The sequence below is a fragment of the Leucoraja erinacea genome, chromosome 23 (genome assembly GCF_028641065.1).
Source record: "Leucoraja erinacea ecotype New England chromosome 23, Leri_hhj_1, whole genome shotgun sequence".
Classification (NCBI taxonomy): Eukaryota; Metazoa; Chordata; class Chondrichthyes; order Rajiformes; family Rajidae; genus Leucoraja; species Leucoraja erinaceus.
The window spans coordinates 11708968-11730164 of record NC_073399.1 but is presented as its reverse complement, the minus strand read 5'-3'; the positions used below and the strand labels follow the sequence as shown (position 1 = coordinate 11730164).

The 21197-nt window shown below is 34.5% G+C and overlaps 1 protein-coding gene across 1 annotated transcript in view; it reads left to right on the top strand.

The window, feature by feature from the left end:
- The window catches only part of cyth1b (cytohesin 1b), a 54312-nt gene extending 33850 nt beyond the window's left edge, over positions 1-20462 (top strand). Inside the window, exons 6-11 of the mRNA XM_055653893.1 lie at positions 2402-2651; positions 4066-4177; positions 16016-16092; positions 16837-16908; positions 17454-17608; positions 19186-20462. Coding sequence (XP_055509868.1) covers positions 2402-2651; positions 4066-4177; positions 16016-16092; positions 16837-16908; positions 17454-17608; positions 19186-19264 — 745 coding nt within the window. The 3' untranslated portion in view covers positions 19265-20462. The remainder of the gene's footprint in view (positions 1-2401; positions 2652-4065; positions 4178-16015; positions 16093-16836; positions 16909-17453; positions 17609-19185) is intronic.
- Positions 20463-21197: the final 735 nt, after the last annotated feature.

The window sequence follows — 21197 nt, the reverse complement described above, 5'->3', positions numbered from 1 at the left end:
ATTATACGCCTCCGAATAGCTTTGTAAAAAATTAACAACTCGGTTGATTGCTGCCTGTAATCAATGTGTGTCAAAGGTTATTGTGCAAAATTCAATGTAACCATGTGCATGTTAACTACCTGTTACTGTACTGTTGGGTGTGGTGAAACCAAACTATCATTGTGCAAAATGGCTATTTTTAGCCAAAAAAATATTGTATTAGTGTGTTCTATTAAACTGATGTTCTAATAGATTCACCGCAGTATCAGAAAGAAGCATTACTAGTTTGTTTTTACATAATCATATGATTGTAGATAATGTTGTAGTTTGCGGTAGAGCAAAATGCATTACGAAAGAGAGTGGAGCACCAACCCAGTATCAACAGATTTAGTTAATCCTTCAGGAATGCATCATTCTAGCTCTTTCAGTATGGAAGCAGAATGTCCTGGATTTCATTGGGACATGCGAAATAAACATTCATCGGTTTCAAGCTACATTAAATGAATATATTTTAGTAGAAATACAAATTTTATTTCATGAACTAGCCATTCAATCTCTGCGTGAAGTTGGAGATTCCATTGTGTGGAAAGTAACACCTCATGCTTTACTAGTTAAAGCTGTTGAATAAGTCAATCGTATAATCCTGTTAGAGAACAGTACCAGTTTATGTGAACTGAGCAGATAATGCTGCATTTAAGGTTAAATTTTTTAATGCCTAAAACATGCTTGCTTGAAACACACCTGTACTCGTATCTGCCTCCTATTTTCAAAGGAAATTTCTGAAAGAAAATTTCTTAATTGGAAACTCAAAATACAGTGTGTAGCTTTGTATGGGAGAAATGAGAAATTTCATGAGGCTGTGGAACTGACACAGTGATACAGCTGAATTGAGTTGCTTTTCATAGCTCCAGCCACTCATAGAAACATAGAATATATGTGTAGGCCATTTGGCACTTCGAAACCGCCATTCAATTTGATCATGGCTGATCATCCAAAATCAGTAAATCCGTTCCTGTTGTTATCCTTTGATTCTTTGTCAAAGATGCATCTCTCTTGGAACTTCTTGTGTCAACTGAAATTTACCTTTTGGCAGACACAAAAAACTGGAGTAACTTTCAGCATCTTTGAAAAAGGAATCTGAAAAGGGTCTCCACCCGAAACGTCACCTATTCCTTTTCTCCAGAGATGATGCTCGACACACTGTTACTCCAGCTTTTTGTGTGTCTTTGATCTGACCTCTGGTGCTATGTGTGGGTCGAGCATGCACGTTTCCCTTATGACCACATGTTTTTGCCTTATGGTCCAATTTCTTTCCATTTCCATTGAGTTGATTAATTGGTCTTTTTAAATTGCCCTTAGTGTGAGGGTAAGTAATAGAATCAGGTGGGAATTGCATTACTGGAGAAGAAGTTTTAGGAAAAATTAGTAAAGGAAAGGATTGTTTTGCGAGCCAGCACTATCTTTATGGGCTGAATGGCCTAGTTCTGTAATATATGAAATGGTGTTACTCATCAAGGATTGGCAGCAGTAGAACTTTATCACTACTTTGAACAGAATTCAAGAGAGAATCATGTTGATGGAGTAATAGGTGACACGCTTGCTTATGTTCTGTTTAATAACTTAACATGCTCTTAATCGAACAATTAGAAAATTGAATACATCATGAGAGAAAAAATGCATTGATGGATTGTATAATTACATATAATTAATGCTATATGCATAAAATAAGTTGAATACGTTCCCCCTGAGCTGGATATATAAACCTTATTTAGTATGACCGAAATTATTTTAAATGAACAGAATTTCTTTTAGCTTTGGAGAACTTTCCACAGACATAACTATATAAATGTTACATCTTTTTGTATTCTAAAATATGTTACATATTTATAGAAATCTTGTTGTTAATTCTTTGTGAAAGATGCATGCTCATGCTGGCTTTTGCTTATTTTCACCTTATGTCTTTAAAATCAGAATCAAGATCTGAATGTCGATGTCGTTTTATTAACTTAATTTGATAATTTGAAAAAATAATAGGAAAGGGGCAGTCAATTTTTGCTGAGGGTTACCTGGAAGGCACACAGGCGAAAAGTCAGCGGTATTGTCATTGTTGGAGTATTTCTTCTGGTTCAGAAAAATATTTTTTTAATTTTTTGTTTTGCAACCTATTTTCTGTCTCTTCAATCAAGATCTAATGTCAGTTTAAACTAATTTGATTTTGCAAAGTCAATTTTTGGGGCAAACATCAAAATATGTTATGCTTCATTCAAAAATAGCATTTGTTTTTGTTTTGCCATTTTAATGAAATTCAATTTTCAAATTTTGCCCCAAATTACATTTGAACTTTATATGATTCAATTCAACCCCAAAGAGACTTTATATGATTTAAGAGACATATGCTTTAGATTTTACTATCATTATTTAGTTCTGTTCATTTCACATTTTACCTCTTTAAGTATTTTTCTAATGAAGGCACTATAATAAATTGTATTAATGTACAAACCTGTAGTCTGGTTTCCTTTGCAGATACATGCTATGTTTTATCTTTTGCGATTATTATGCTGAATACCAGCCTACACAATCCAAATGTAAAGGATAAGCCCAGCGTGGAAAGGTTTATTCTGATGAACAGAGGAATAAACGACGGTGGTGACTTGCCTGAAGAACTATTACGAGTCAGTATCACAGTTATACCTGCATTTTGTGTAATGGGCAGTTGTGAGTAATATGTGCATATTTTGAAACTGGTAATTAGTTGCCACTATGGCTTCATAAATATCACATATTCCTTGAATAGGCCCAGAAGAATACGAGCTTTGTTTGTTTCAAATTTCTCATTACACAGTGAAAAGTATTACAATAATAAGGACGAGCTTTATTGTATTAGTTCAAAATTTAACCTCTAAAACTCTTATGTGTTAAATGTGCTTTAATACAATTTAAAGTCTTACATAGATTACACTACTCTAAAATAAAACTAAATAGAATCTTCCCACAAATCTTTCTTTTTGTGATAAATGTCTACATCTAGAGGCTAATTTAACACATACGTTTGCAAATTGTATAAAAATTAAACATTTCTGTGCTGATATTTTTGAAATAATTTCAGAAGTTATTAATACCAAACTGGATCCAAACTCAAAATTAATAATACTTGGAATATCAGAACACAGTTTAACACTCACAACAAGCCAAAGAAATTTCCTCGACTACAGTATAATAACTGGGAAAAAATTAATATTAAAATTTTGGAAAGGCCCTACAACCCCCACAATTAAAATGTGGATTGTGGAAATGTCGGACACCCTATATCTAGAAAGAATTAGACTTGTCTTAATGGACAAACAAGAACTTTTTGATAAAATATGGGCTCCATTCATTAATTATCTGAAGGGATAGATTGGCCCAGCACGAAAACCCAACTGAAACTTGAACTCAGGATTAGATGAAAAGTTATACTCTATAATCTACAAACCTATCTCCAATGACGTATTATTAATAATCCATTCCACCTTTTTTGTTTTTTTGATATTTGTATCTCTTTATTCTCTCTCTCTTTTTCTATATAAAAAAAACACTAGAAGCAGAAGTAATCGACAATTGAAAATGTTAATAATGTAAACTGATGTATATGAAAAGGTTTTTTACTATAATATGTAACTATAATTTATAATATGTCTACTTCTAATAAAAATATTATTAAAAAAATAAATAAAACTCTTATGTGAAAATAAGAATATTTTACATGGCTGTTGCTCATTTCTTCTCCTTTTTCCACAGTTCATTTAATTTTAATTCTCTTTTGTAACATCTTCAGACATAAGGATTTAAAATCCCTAATTTAGCTGGTCTTGTCAGTTCATGAGATGAGAGTTACTTTTCCCACCTAATGAATTAAGACTTGCAGCATCCAGGTGCACAAAACTCACCTCCAGTAAATAAATTTGTCAGCTATTATGGCACTCAAATCAAAAATTCTCATTCAATGTGGCTGGAGTAAATATTCACAGCATTACACATTGTACTGTAATATTTTAACCCTGTTATAATTTCTAATGAAATATAAACAATTTTGACATTTGTTAACAGAATCTCTACGAAAGTATTAAGAACGAACCATTCAAAATTCCAGAAGATGATGGCAATGACCTGACCCACACGTTCTTCAATCCAGATCGAGAAGGCTGGCTTCTTAAATTAGGTCAGTTAACATAGTTTAGTTTTAGAAGCTCTCCAGTTCTGGGAATCATGATTATTTTCACTAATAATCTTTGCAATGTTATAAGATGTTGGAGTATTTTGTGACAGCAGCTTTAAGAAGGTAAATTACAGATAATCCTTCTTTAAGAACTTCAAATTGTAAAAGCAAGTAAGAATAGTGAATGTTAGCATGATTTAAGTATAGAAAAACATTATAAACTGTTATATATATAGTTTTGCAATTATAAAGGTAGTTAATTGTTAGGGTGATTGACATTTGATTATCTCAGCCTATTTCAGCTAAAAAAATTAGTAATGTAAGCAGGTAACAATTTACATTTTTTCTATTTTTAAACAGGCTAAAGATGAATCATGTTTGTTATGTTAGAAATACATTGAACAAGCATTTGGTCTATCAAGAAAGCAATTCTAGGAATATTCCTTGATATACTTTCATAGAATTTCTATCCCAGTTTCCAAAATATCATAATGCTACGTATGTAACAAATGGTGAAATTGATCGCTAAGAATTTTGGAAGTAGTGCAGCAGCTCAGTTATGCTACTGGCATTAGAAATCAAATTTTCTTCAAGATAACGGGTTTTGACCAGATGTCAATTTACTTTTGATTAAATTATCTCATTTGATTTCCTGTGTTAACAAAGGGTTTACTATAACCAGCTGAAATATTGTTTGTCATGAAGACTATACAAATGTGATTGTCCTAAAATATACCTTTGTGATTTATTTGCATCTTCAAAAATATTGCATTTATTAACATTTACCTATAAACAAAATGAAAGTATATTGTGTAAAATGACAATGCACAGCTTTAAAATGAGAATGATATGCGCTTAAATGGTATGTATTTACCTTAATCCTTCCAAGATATAATCAGCCTTAACTTTCCACAATGCCACTGGCGGTTGATTAGTAAGAATTTCAGGTCAAATTCATGTTATTGATTTGTCCATTTAGTTAACAAATTCTAAGAAACCAATTATATTGCTTCTGATTTTGGAAGTTGGATGTCTAGGGCTTCAACCATTATAACCCGTGATTAATTTTGTTTTGAAATTTAGTGAACACTACTAATTACCCTTCATTCTTAGGAGGAGATTTGACATTCATTACAAACCATTTTTCTCTGCTTTATTCTTCCTCCATTAAAATGTCCATTGCTGCTTAACCTCATTTCTAATCAAATACATCCTGCGCTGCAAATATCACCAAAACTGTTGAAACTTTTGTTGATCATATTGAAAAAATGATTTAATTATTCAACTATAATTTCTCAATAATCAATTATTTAACCACAGGTTTGTCAAGATAAATGTTTTCAAAGAAAGTTGCCTTCATTAAAATACAGTCACACTTTTTGATCATAAATGTAATTAATTGAGGGCTTGAAAATGCCATTTTTCCTTCCCATTGAATGGCATTCTTTTATTATTAATTCCTTATTTAAAAAATGATGCAGAGTTCAGCAAACTATTGGTGGTTGTATTTGTATAACATTCCTCTGAACTCTGATTTTACAATGACATTAATTAAATAAATATGGGTTACTGATTGTCACAATAATACACAGACACATGCAGCACAAACACATGCATGATTGGTTAATATCACCTTTGGTAATTAATTTCAATTATTGTAAGTTTCTATTCAGCTATGAATAGGTCTTCTACCCATAACTAATTTGAATAACTTCTGCAGTTTTGGTTTGGAACTAAAATGGGTTATTCTGATTGTGGGAGTGTTTACTCTCATGAGAAACCATTCCTGTTGCTTACTTTAAACATATAATATAGTAGTTCTTTTGTGTGCTGTTCTGTCTTTGAAATGTAGTCCCATTAAATTCAGAAGCATGACACAATACAAAACAATTACTTTCCTGTGTGTTTAGTGCAAGCACCCTGATGTAAATTTCTCCCCCCTAGGTTTAAAGAAATGCATGATTTGAATTAGTGATTAGATCTAGCTATGTAAATTAAAGCTCTAACATCTGGGTTCTATAAATTGAAGTCATTAATGTTCAATACTCCTGAGAGCTATTTTAATACATAATAATCATTCTTGTGTGCCTGCACACCATAGATTTATGGTGTAATTTTAACTATTTATTATTTTTTTTTTCTTGTCTGCAAATAGGAATTTCAATTGAAATTCATAAAATAGGTCTTCAGAGACTGGCCTGAATTACATAGTGGGTGAATACCTGAGCTATTAACTTCTGGTACCTCCATTTGAATCCGATCTGTATTTCCAGATGAAAATTGAAAATCCATATGACCAATTCCATGGAAAAATTAAAATTTACTAAGTGTCGTGGACATTGAATATCGTTGATTAAGGAAAGATGAAGATTGACCTGTGGAATACTTGCTTCCAGTCATTGGTTACCACTAATCATTGGTCCAAGCTTAAATGTAAAATAATGGTCTCCACCAGAAAAACAATATGTTATCCATGAAACTGAAATTTAAGCTCAAATATAGGCGGAGTGCAGAATTCTTCATGACTAATAATTGCTGCACGTAAGCAGTACAAAATTAAAAAGCAAAGATCAGATATAAACTAGGAAATATGTTTATCAATTTCTATTACTTTTGTGGCCAAAAAATTGTTGTTCTGGAAATATTTTATGATTAACATTTGTGAAGCCTTGAAATATAACTTTGTATAAAATAATATAGTTAGTAGTACTTTAGATTGAAAGATTTTGTACCTTAGATATTTGATTTCCATATTTAAAATGATAAAATAACACGATAATTAAAGTTTCTTAAGTTCTCAATTTAAAATTATGCAATGTGATAAATTAACAGAGCACATGGTCTGAATCTTAAATCAACAGTAAATGATAACAACTGTATTTATATTATTTAAAATTAATTAATAGCCCTTGGAATACCAAGCAAGGTGAAAGTTGTAGTTCAGCTGGTAGTCCCCGAGTTCAATCTTTAAATTTCAGACACAGAAAGTTGAGCACATCTTGTATCAAGGAAATGCCTCGCTGTTCGAAGTGTGATTTTTAAAAATGTGAATGAAATATTAAACTAAGGCTACTCAGTAAGGTTGGACATAATTGAGACTGCAGTATTTTGAGGAACAACAAGGATTTGCCCCAGTGTCCTGGCAAATATATATCCCTTCCTCAAATAAACTGATTATTTCTGTGTGCCAATTGTTTTCCACATTTCCAATGTTACACCAATGACTGTAAAAAAAAATGTTTTTATCTGTAAATTGTTTTTGGATATTCACAAGTTATGAAGGGTACTGTAGATATTTCAGTCTTTGTGTCATTGGTGAATGAGGATCCAGGGGCAGCATTTCCACAGGACTTATCGAGAGATTCAGAAAGCCAAATCTGAATATTTAATTAAAAACTATAATTCATATTTGCCCTTTTACAAAGTTGTTGAAAAGAACAATATTTTCAATACGTGTTGGAAGGAACTGCGGATGCTTGTTTACACCGAGGATCAATTCGGGTCGAGACCATTCTTCAGACCTTCTTGAGTCAGAAGAAGGGTCTCAACCTGAAACGACACCCATTCCTTCTCTCCAGAGATACTGCTGTCCCGCTGAGTTACTCCAACATTTTATGTCTATCCACATTTTCAACATGACTGTCCTGAAGTGATAACAATCTTTTTGGGTGCTGACAGGATTGAATTGTTCATAAATGTAATGATCATTTCCAGTAATAATTGACTTGCATTGGGTTATCACTTTGTCAATGGTTATAGGGAGAAAGCAGGAGAATGGGGTTAGGAAGGAGAGATAGATCAGCCATGATTGAATGGCGGAGAAGACTTGATGGCCGAATAGCCTAATTCTGCTCCTATCATTTATGACCTTATGAAGAACAGAGAAGATCAGAGAAAACTGCTGCATGTCAAATTCTGCCTCACCTCTGGCTTGGGATTATTTGTGGGTGGGTGCAGATCAATATAGATGCAAAATATTATCCATTTTGCACAGTTGCATCCTTTTACTCGATGCACATAAAATTAGCCAGGCCTATCAGGAACAGATATCCACCTTCTAACGCTTTGGACAGGTACATGAATAGGAGAGATTTACAGGGATATGGATCAAATGCAGGCAGGAGGGATGAGATTTATCAATAGTGTTGAGTCTGTACCTTGGTGTAGTACAATTCATTGATTAAGTGAGAGATCAATTCTACAATTAAGTGTATTGTTTAACATTGGTGCTAGAAACAACAGTAACATTTTGACTTTTGTGGTTGTCACTAAATGAAACAGTTAAATGGTATTGCAAGTATATTGATATACAACAACATGACATTATTGGTGCGGGTTAATTCCCATAACTAAGGGTAAAGTAAAGGTTTTTGTGCAGACTTTCTCAAAATCTAAGTCAATTTCAATGTTTCAGCCTCATTTTAAATACAAAATATTTTGTTATAATTTTGATAATTAGATTTGAATAATTTCATTTTTGCTTACCTATGTTGAAAATTCTGTTTATTAATTTTAACCCTTTGAGCAATCCAGTTTGTATCATATCAACTGGTAAGATAATTTATTTCAGACAGAGCATTAAACGTTGGAATAGCACCTCAGAATACAGTTGTGACTCAGTAATCTGACATTTATTAATGAATTAACTATATTAGAAACTGTTAAATAACTGACATCTCCAAAGAAAATGAAAATGATAAAATTTATGTTTCTTTTTACATTCGCCTTTGTTATCTGATAAAGTTACATTGCTGAAGAATTCATTATTCAAAACTGGCGATCAATGTACTCTTCGAACTTTATCTTACCCTGCTAATAGCATGGATTCAACCTCAAATAAATATCTGTACAGAGACTTTTTTCTAATCTTGAGTAAAAGTTGTGTTTAATAGTGAAAGCTATCACCACGGGTAACTTTAATTTCTCAACGGTGTGGATCAAAGGAACCCATTTGTATGGGATGTGTTGGCCACTTTCTTACTGGTTCATTGTACTTCTAACTGCCATATGCCTGATATCTCTTTGCGATTCATTGAATGTTCTGGCCATTGGAAGTTCCAAAAAGGTAAACAGTTAATTTAGATTTAGATTCACCATGAAGAAGAGCAGGCAACTATGGAAAAAGTAGGAAATAAATCTCATTAATTAAATATACTACAAAGCTAAAAGATGATTTGGAATTTTTCTTCTGAGGGAAAACAGCCTAAATTAAGAGATATCCAGGGTTTAATAGTGTGAAATGTATCCATAACTAGCAAGATAATCTGTTGATATCTTACAGTTTGGCCCTTCAAGGATTTTATTAAACATTTTAAATGGATTCTCCAACATTGGGTTTCATACATTTCCAAGTTTGTTTTTGATTCAATGTGCAAAATAGCAAATTTGGAATTGTCAAGTTGCCTTTGGAGAATTAAAAAAAAGGAAATAGTAAATGATTTTGAAACTTTGCAAAGATATTATTAGAATAAATATGGGTGTTCAGAATATTCCAGTTAAAATTCAAAATAGAGCAAAAGAAATTGTATATAATTTTCTCATTTTAAAGCAAAGTCGGTTTATCAAGTCACTTCTGCAATTCTAGTACTCAAAGGGTTAATTTCTAAAATTAATTTTGTTTTCCTTTTTAATTTTCTTTCCTTCCCGTTTGGTTGTTACATGACTGGCTCTCTTTCCTTATACACACAGGAGGTATGTACCACACTGCCATGTAGCTAATTGTGCCAAGGTTGCTGCTGGTCTTTGTCTATGACAGCTGGTGGTAGAGGTGTGCTGCTTTCATTAGCGGGTGTTTGTTAGCTCTTTGCTACGTGTGAACTTAAGGTAGCATTTCAGTGGACCACTCTTAAATGCATAAATGTAAATATAAGCTTAATAAAGCCGAAATGCATATACTAATTGAATTCAATGTGGAATCTCCAAAATAATGATGCAGTACATACTTTTTAATCTAAAATTTAATATTAAGGTAATATTTATTTATTAAAGTATTCCTACCTTATTCGGTTAGTAAATCAAACCTATTAGTGGCAAATTGATAGGGTAACAAAAGTTTGTAGAAGCATTATGCACTTAACGGTTTCCACTGTACTGCTATTTTGCTTTTATGGTGATCAATCTGTGGCCTTCGTCCTACAGGGACAGTTGCTTTTGCAGTGTCCTACTGATTTTCATATCCTATACTGTGTTCTGGAGGTTAAAAGAAGTGTTTCATAAGTGGAAAATCCAGAGCATGTTGTGGTGAAGGTAAATGAGACATCATGCAAGTGTGATTAAACGCTCAAGCTTGACTCTTGGAATTTAACAAAAGATTTTTAATAAAGTCATATGTGAGATTATGCGTGTTGCATTTACATTTGAAAGGATGATGAACATGATGTAGAAATTTCAACAGATTAATTTAATTTCCTGTAAGCTACTTTGAAGAAATATTCTTTCACATGCATTCAAAATTTATTCAATCGTTAGCTGTGGGTGATTTAATTTTTTTAATTATTTGTATATTAACTTGCCAAAACTCGTCTGTTTCATATCTTCAGAACTGCTCATTAATCCATGATTTCAATCGTTAGATATGTTTAGGTAGTTAATATCATCACATCTTCATAATCTGAGCCATCGATCATCCTGTTGGGCATGTATTGTCATAGTTTCAGTGTCACAAGGTTAATATCCTGAAAATCCATCCATAATACCATTGCTGAAATGCCTTCACCAAAAGGATTGCAGCAGGTCAAAGAGAAAATCTATCATCACCTTAGCCAATAGATAGGGCAATTAGTCCATGTTTCACACTCCTCCTTCCCCTCCCTCCACACCCCAAGGCAGCAAAGATTTAATTGTGGTAACAGCAGAATAATGGGACTAATTACCTAGCACTTACGAAAAACAGGCACAGACAGATGAACTAAGTAGTCTCCTCATGCTGAATGATTCTGTGAATGGAGCAAGATAATTTAAATTGTATTTGAGAGTGCAGAATTACAGATGGATTTTAATTTGATGTTATTTTGAATTTAATTGCACTATTTTAATTGTGCAGAAGAAGACCTCATGAAGACAATTCAGTTCATTTCTCGCTTTTAGTTTTTCCCCAGTCACTGATAAACATCAATAATGAATGTTTGCATAAATATTGCATTTAATTAAAAAGTACATGCACCGATACAAATTGACTAAGTTTAATTAAACTTGCAAGGTTTGAAAAATAAAGCACATTCAGATATAGTTTACATTTCATCAGATTTGACAGTAATTATTTCCAAATGTAAAAATATATGATTTTTGATCAAAATAGTTCTAATTTTGGATTTTAAAAAATCATTTGCAATAACTTTCTTTAATAGTTAATAAAAAATATTGTAATTTCTACCATAGGAATTCATGATCCAAGTCTTAGGCCACTCTAGTGACACTATTAATGAATTTACCTTTCTTGAATGATCTACTGTGCAATGGATGTGGCTGTCAATTGGCCTAGAAACCAGACTTGTGCTTCTGATTCCTACTGTGGCATGCTAACAATTACAATTTTCTTCAACTGCAGTTCCATTTCATAAAGCTGATAACTTTCGTCCATGGATGTGTTACATTCAATTCTATAACATTTATACAGGTAGCAGCCACTGCCATTAGCAGATAGCATAACATATATTAAATTTAAAATATTTTTTTCCATTCCCTTTTAATTTTATTTACTATTTAATAGTCTTACAAATATTCAATAGAACTACTTAACACTCTTGGTTAGTAAATGTACAGATTCCACATGTTCCCTCATGTAAAACCACAGAATAATATTTGAATAATGTGGTGTGAGATATGGACTACCATTAGTTACTAAAATTAATTGATAATTCTGTAATATTTGATTTGATTTTTTTTTATAACCTTGATTAATATGTCGGGGGCACTATGCGATATCTGGAATATCAAGGTGAAGATAAATAATTTTCTTCCAATGGTCTTTCAACAGTTTTAGTTTTTAAATTCTGGCAGTATTCTTGACTTTTCAGTGTTTTCTAACTGCAGAATTAGACCTAGTCACTGACATTTAAAATAAAGAATAATATCAGCCATGATCACATTAAATGGGGGTGCTAGCGCAAAGGGACAAATGGCCTGCTCCTGCACCTATTGTCTATTATCTAAATCTTATTGGAAGAGATTTTTTTGTAATAGCAGTGACACAGACAATTGATGTAGATTTTTTTTAAATAATGCTTTTTAAATTTTCAATTGGAGCATGAACATGTGCTGCTGTGGAATTCAAGTTCCCAGTTTTACACTGTAGTCTGCCTGCTCCCATTCTACAGATGGGCTGTCTACATCAGGCCTTCTAGAGTCTGGCTGAAAGCACACTTGATGGTTATTTGTAAGCAGCAATGCATTCTGTTCTTTCAGTGACAGAGGCAAAGAGACATGTTTTTACAAAAACATTTACAAAAGGAGATAATAGAAAATGTAGCTACCCACTTTCTTAGAAATTAAAACTTAAAAGGAAGTTAAATGTTGATACTTGAAAACACAGTTACCATGTTGTGTAAAACATTGCAATATTAACTAAAGTAAATCTAAAATTCTGACATTAAAAAAATGTACTATATGATGTTTTTGTCCTCCTTTGCACTATCTTCTATGATTTTCAGGCCTCAACTAATGACATACTTTAGTCAGGAATGAGGAAGTGGCTCAACCGTCCCCATTTGTGATTAGCTATTTAATTTCCGTTCACTGTCTTATATAACTGACCTAATTCTAAATGAATAATCGTTATGTAGGACATCAGACAAGATCTACACTGTGATAGTTTGTACACAGTGCACGATTGTGATGGCAGTTCCATAGCTATCTTGACGACACTTCTTCCCACCCTGCTTCCTGTAAAGACTATCCCCTACTCCCAATTACTGCGTCTACGCCGCATCTGCGCCCAGGATGAGGTGTTCCATACCAGGGCATCGGAGATGTCCTCATTCTTTAAGGAAGGAGGGTTTCCCTCTTCCATTATAGATGAGGCTCTCACTAGGGTCTCCTCGATATCCTGCAGCTCCGCCCTTACTCCCCCTCCCCCTATTCGAAACAAGGACAGAGTCCCCCTTGTCCTCACCTTCCACCCCATCAACCATCGCAAACAGCATATAATTCTCCGACATTTTCGCCACCTCCAATGGGATCCCACTATTGGCCACATCTTCCCACTCCACACCTTTCTGCTTTCCGAAGAGACCGTTCCCTTTGAAACTCCCTGGTCAACTCGTCCCTTCCCACCCAAACCACCCCCTCCCTGGGTGCTTTCCCCTGCAACCGCAGGAAATGCAACACCTGTCCTTTTACCTTCACCCCCTTGACTCCATCTAAGGACCCAAACAGTCTTTCCAGGGGAGGCAGAGGTCCACTTGCATCTCCCTGGTTAACTCGTCTCTTCCCACCCAAACCACCCCCTCCCCAGGTACCTTCCTCTGCAACTTCAGAAGAACCTGTCGTGATACCCCCTCCCTTGACTCTGTCCAGGGACCCTGAGTCTTTTCAGGTTAGGCAGAGTTCACTTGCACCTCCTCCAACCTCATCTAATGTATCCGTTGTTCAAGATGTGGGCTCTTGTACATCGGCGAGACCAAACGCAGACTAGGCGATCATTTCGAGAAACACCTTCGCTCAGCACACGTGAACCAACCTGATCTCCCGGTTGCTGGACACTTTCATTCTCCTTCCCATTCGTACACAAACCTTTCTGTCCTCGGTCTCCACCATTGTCAGAGTGAGGCTAAATGCAAATTGGAGGAACAGCATCTCATATTTTGCTTGGGCAACTTACAGCCCAGTGGTATGAATATTGATTTATCTCACTTCAGGTAGCCCTGGCATTCCCTCTCTCTCTATCCCTCCCCCACCCAAGTCTCATTTTCACCCGACAAACAGCTTACAATGGCCTGTTTCCGTTATCATCGTTAACTTTTTTGCATATCTTTCATTCATTGTTCTTTATCTCTCCATATCACCGTCTATTCTCTCATTTCCCTTATCAGTAACCTGTCTGAAGAAGGGTCTTGACCCGAAACGTCACCCATTCCATCTCTCCAGCGATGCTGCCTATCCCACTGAATTACTCCAGCTTTTTGTGTCTATCTGATAAGTTTGTTGTTTCTCTGTTATTCAACTAGTTGTCCAGGTGGTAGCGCTAGTCACCAGGTTTTGTGCAGTGGTTTAAATATAAGAATCTCATTTCTGAACAATTCAAGAGGCAAGCTCTGATAAACATTTTTTAAACATCTAACTGCTCTGCATGCTTTTATATTAATAGACCAATAGCCTTTGTTGAACTGCAAAAAAAGGGTTTTGTTCTGGAGACCTACTGGACTTCTGACATTCATGCCCCATTAATTATTTCAAGAGATGATTTGTTCCATTTAAGAGTTGCAACAATTCCGGTTAATCCCATGACCCAGTGGGAATACAGTTCATTTTGTTGTGCAGTGTTGATTTTGGTCTAGTCCTTTATAAAATGCATATTTTTTTAAAAATCACCCAAATCCAATTAGCATTGTTTTAATGAATACTTGATTTTTTCTTAAATCACTTATTAATCAATGGATCCTGTTGAATTTACTTTTGTTAATTTCTCAATCTTTAATGGCTTTCTTTCAGAATGTTACTGGAACAAAGTGTGTTCAATATGTTTTACTGTAATGTTCCTTGCTGGAAATCATCTAAATCATCTTGATATCCACTTAAAGCTGCTTTATTTGTGTTATATTCGCATCAAGGCCAATTGGATGATCTCGTGCAATTTCAGATGTTTTAAAAACAGCTCATTTTTTAAATTATTATTCTGACTCTGAACTTATTTCGTATATGTACTGTTGCAAGACAACCCCTTCCAAGTTATCCTGCTCTAGTAAATACAACAGATTACCATTATAGATATTATATTCCCTTATCATGCACTAAACCTATATGTCAGCGAGTGTGAATAGGATTAAGCTAGTGTTAATTCCCAATATTGTGCATAATGAAATAGCTTCCTCTCTTCCGTATTTTAATTTTCCTTTTATATATTTGATCTTTAAAAAAGTCAACTCCAATTTTATAACTTGCTAGTGATATTCAAACAGAAAAATAGACAAATATTTAGAATTAGGTCAATTATTACATAAAACAGTGTAATTTGTAAAGCAATTAATTCTTTGTTCACCGGACACTAAAGCATCTTTGAGCTAATTTGATTGTGCAATACAGTCAATAAAACAAATATTTTTTTCTCTTGAGTAATTTTAAGGTGAAACCTGATCTCTCACTTTGATGTGCTCTGCAATCATCATTTTTTTAATTTTCACTAATCATGTTTCGATCCTGCAATCCATTCTAAGAGCTCATAATTCCATGCCTTGCCTCTTCCTTATGCAGATAAAATTCACTTCACCCTGATAGCAGTATTGTAGAAGAAGCCTTGACGTTCAGTATGATGTGCATCCTATCAGTGGCATGTGGTGTTGTATATGTGTATAAAACATGTTACCTTATTCTATGCTACTATCGCCAAGCATCACCTTGTTTTGTGTTGTTCTCCAAGTCCTCCACAATATTATTATTTGATCAGCTGATACGAAACTCAAATTCTTAGCCCTGTGGCACATAAATTCTTTTTTTTTAAAATGAGGAATATTGCCCAAATTGCATGGATAATTTTGTGACTGGACAAATGATTATGCTGCCTACATTTCATGGAGACTGGCACAATCGCAAGGCTCTGCTATGCCTCAGGCTTAATGAAATACTTGTGAACCTTTTGTGTTTTCTCTTTATTTTCTTCCTGTCAAACACACATTTGTCAAACTACAGGTGGAAGAGTGAAAACGTGGAAGCGACGTTGGTTTATTCTGACTGACAACTGCTTGTACTACTTTGAATACACCACGGTAAGTTAGGGCTGTTAAGTTTTCAGAATGCTAATTATCCTTTACTGTGAACTTTTGTGTTTTATCCTTTACTGTGAACCTTTAATGTGACCTTTGTGACAGAGACTGTCACTCCCGCATTGGTCTCTTCAGCCTCAAGCGATGCTGCTCTAGCCGAGGTTTGGAGTAAGCAGCCAACAACTAGGAAGACCTATGGTCAGTCCTGACCGAAGGGGGCCAACCTACTTACCATTTATCATAAATTATGTTCTGCTTTTCTTAAAAGGAAAAATATTTGGGTCATTGGTTTGTATGGTTAAATGAGGTTTTGGTTGATGTCAGTACAAACATTAACTATCGAAGGGCCATCCAGTATAAGAGATGTAAAGTTTTGAATTGCCCCCAAATGTCAATGAGCAATTGAAGTACAAAGCAACTGCATTCAATGTTGAAGTCCAAATATGGATAATAAATAACACAACTTTTTAAATGTCTATTGGTATTCACCAAAGTACTGATTAATAGTAGTTTAGGCAGTAAGTTGTTCCTTCAATGTGAGTGCAAAATGACGAAAATGTAGTAATGTGTGGAAGAGATGCGTAAAGCTAAACCCAGATTTACACCCACACCCCTCAAGCCCAACATGGGTTCCTTGATATTTTCTATTTTTATTGCTTTGTTACTGATCCCATTTAGACTATACAGATCCTATATACGGAAATTATTATTTGTGAATTTTGGCTTAAAAGAATGGTACTTTTGCAGGACAAAGAACCCAGAGGAATCATTCCCCTTGAAAACCTCAGCATCCGAGAAGTAGAAGACTCAAAAAAGCCAGTAAGTTAATCAGAAATATCCCATTATTATGGTATATGGACACACTTATCTGTTTTGTAGTAAATGCCTACAATGTTCTGTGTGCTGAAGCAAAGCAAGAATTTCATTGTCCTATACAGGGACACAAGACAATAAACTCACTTGAACTTGAGAAATTCTGTAACTTTTCAAAAGATCTTTCTCTATTTCCTTCTAATATGATTTAATTCAACAGATTTTTATGTTGGTTTAGTCATTCCTGCAAAGCATTTTGTGATTTGTCAGTATGCAGCAGAGTAAAATATTAGAAGGATCTGAAATTTAAGAGAGATGTGACAAGCTTTGTAAGGAAGAAACTGTCTTTAAATAACTTTTCACCACGACTTTAAGAACTGGATTTTTTTAGATGCAGCCTTGGAAAGGGAGAATCCAGAATTCCCCACAAAATAGCTTCTCCCAGTTGATATCTCCATCCAATATAATACAACAATACAACCTTAACAGCAAATTTGTTAGTTCACTCATTTTTAAGAAAGGATTTACAATTCTTTTTCTTTAAATTTCAGAATTGCTTTGAGCTTTACATTCCAGATAATAAAGACCAGTTTATTAAGGCTTGCAAGACGGAGGCTGATGGACGAGTGGTAGAAGGAAGTCATACAGTTTACAGGATATCTGCACCAACCCTAGAGGAGAAAGATGAATGGATAAAAAGTATAAAGTGAGTAAATAATTATTCACCATTGACACTATGAGTATTTTTTCAAAATATTAGGCTTGAAGAATTAGAGGTACAGTAGCCTGAAACTGGAATTGACAATGCTCTTTAATTCAGTGATATCAATTGCTCCTCACTTACATCAATGTGCACCAAGTCATACCTTCATCCACCATCACAGATACTATCACAATGTTCAAGAGACATTTAAGCAGGTGCATGGATAGGGTAGGTTTAGAGAGATATGGGCCAAAAGCAGGCACGTGGGACTAGTTTAGATGGGGTATGTTGGTCAGCGTGTGCAAGTTGGGCCAAAGGGCCTGTTGCCATGCTCTATGAGTCTATTTCAGAATCGGATGATCTTTCTAATGAGTTTAAAATAAGTTCCAACAGAGTTGATTATTTTAGCTGGCAGCTAAATACTACCCATGACAATCCACTTTAGTGTGTCAGATGCCTTCCCAGAGGCAGACAAGTAATGATTTTGTGCATTGCACAATACCTGTTTCTGTCTCTTCCAGCGGACATGTGAGCCCAAAGCTCCAGAAAACAACTGCCATTTAACTGGGTGACAGAAAAGCAAGGAGCAAAATGCAGTGCAATCTTAAATAAGCCACAATTTACAGGGCTATTCCTGCTGACATTGGTTCAAAAGCTGAGTGTACAACAGATTGATTGAAGAAGGGTCAACGCAAAATGTCACCCACTCCATCTATCCAGAGATGCTGCCTGTTGCACTGAGTTACTCCAGCATTTTGTGTCTCTCTTCGGTTTAAACAAGCATCTGCAGTTCCTTCCTACATAAAGCTTTGGGTTAAATGGAATCATATAATTTTAAGAACACTGAATTGCAAGTTAGGACAGGGCTCCATGGGGCAAATGCCATTTCCAAAGATCCTGCTCCTGGAGACAAGATGGTTCCTGGAACTCCACATGAGCCATGCATCTACAGATATAGGTTTTCAAAGACTTTACTAACTGAGGTCTGTGACATTCCAAGAGGTGACCATGAGCCATGCAGTTATGCTATGGAGGTTAAATTTCTACCAGTTCCAAACTTCCTATCTACAGAATCAATATAAACTTCCTTTTGATTAAACATTGGAAAGATCATCCAGATTCTGTAATGAGAGTACAATATTGCGCACATTGATTTTCATGAGGAGCAGTTAACATCTTGTGAATTGCATTTGCAGCATGTCCCAAGATGCAGGTTGCTATCATGTTTTCACAAGAGCTCCTTTGAATAATATCCAATTGCTTCACGAAGCAAATGTTTCCACTTACTTAAGTGTTTCACTCACTCACAATTGATCATGTCAAGAATTTTCTGAAAGTCAATGCTACATTTCCTGGTAGCTACATTTCCTTGCTCTGCTGTACCTTTTCTTACAACATCCAAATTGATGGAAGTGCTGATTAGTGTCTAACAAAAAGAGATAATGACAATTTAAACCAACAATGGATGCGGGTGTTGAAGGATTAAGCAAGGGGATTTAATTAAGTTTTAGATGCTACATTTATATTCAATGTATTATGGTGTCTTGTTTAAAATATTGAACTCTTTATTTAACTTGTAGGGCAGCAATCAGCAGAGACCCTTTCTATGAAATGCTAGCGGCGAGAAAGAAGAAAGTATCCTCAACTAAGAAGCATTAGGATGACAGCATTTTTTTGCAACTTGATTCAATTATCTTTCTAATGACCATATGACCTGAGGAGGTCAATTTTCGAGTATCAATAACCACAGTGCTTTCTAGGGCTGGATATGTGCTTGTGCTGGAGCAAAGTGCTGAAAGCTAGAAGGCTCTTTTGTTGCCTGTTCCTCAACTAATGAGGATATAGTTTTTACTCCAAAATCTCTCAATATTCCTCTGCACAGCTGGTCTGTTTGTGGAGTCCAGGGCCGCTACTTTACCTCCTCAAAGCTTTATATTTCTTATCAAGGGGCTCTTGATATAACATTTTTTTTGGAAGGGGCCTATGATTCTATCAGCCGTATTCAAAGGACTGGTATGACTGAAAATCCATGTCAGCTCGAGAAATCGATATGTAGAAAGCTATGGAAAACATTCATCATGGAAAGTTGGTAAAGCCAGAGTCTCTGCGTTTCATCTGCCAATGAAAAGTTTACTAGGTGTTGGGCAAAGAATCAAGGTGTCGGCAAAACGAGGGTGTGCAAACAGTCCAAACTGATGGAGCAAGATATGTGGTGACATGCGAATTGGAAAATGAAGATATTCCAGGAATGAAACCAGTTATATTATAACTGAAAGAATTGTGCAAAAAGAATCATCTGTCCATCAGACAGTACATTTTGACTTAATTTTTTAATTAAAGCTTTTTGTTAATATATGTTCTACTTTTTCTTGTTGATTTTCATTATTCAATGCACTGGCGAACAATTACGGAAAAAAGAGATGACTAAGCAGTATTAGTCTATTTATCAGAGCTGTATATACTTAATGTATAAATTTTCTTTTTGTACTTATTCAATTGATTTTAAGTTGTGAGGATAAATTGTTGGAGTAAGGTTTTCGATCTTTGCCATTCATACTTGTAGTTTAGCACAGACAAACCAGATCGAAGAAATCAAATTTTATGTAATAACAAAGAGATCTCCCTCCTGTACTTTTTAATTGTACACTGTTTCTCGTCCTAAAGAAAACTTCATCCTCATCAGCTGAATGCCCAATTTTTGTGTGATATTTCGGTATCTTGGTCAGTGAAATTGTTTGTTTGATTCTGTTATATGTAACCATTAAAAGCTTTTAATTGTGATACCAATTTTTACATGATTTGTAAAATATACTAAATGCTTCCTCTAACAATTGGCAATATAAATTTTTAAAGCTTGTGATATTGTTAAAGCTTATTGCAGTTTTTTATTGCTCAACTTGAAAATAAAATAATAGACACCGTGGTCATGATCAGTTTAGAAAGGCACTTAACAATTGTACGTCACATCTTTATTAAGCCCTTTGGACAGGCCTGGTTTTAAAAACAACAAGGAAAAACTCGTCAAGGTGAGTTTGTTGCAGGACTTCAATCCCAAATGTGAAAGTAATGTAGATTTCAACCTATAATCTGCTTATTTGATGGATTCATTTTGTGTCATTGTTTCAATCTTCTTAGCACAACTTTTTGTACAGCAATACGGCCATAAGTTTTATCAGCATAAAAGACCTAGAAGCAATTCCTAAGGGCTGTGAGAACATATTTCTACAAACAGATTCAGATGCACCGGGATAAAGATCCAAGTTATGACATATTAAAATTAACAGAATGGTGAGTTAATTTGCAGTTTATAAGAAGAAGAGAAAAAAACAGGTATACGATGTTTACAAAGAACAAAAATGGTTAATAGTAAAGAGTTTGGGCATAACCGTTTGAAAGGGTTTTGGCATAATAATTTGAAATTCGCCAAAAGATGTAGAATTTGCAAAATTATTTAAATTATTGGGTTTAGTGTAATATGTATATTTCACACATATTTTGTGTATTCATTAAGTGCTGACACGTTCACTGATTAGGTACTGATACATTCCCATAATGATTGTATTAGTACTTTATGAAAACTATCAATATCCAT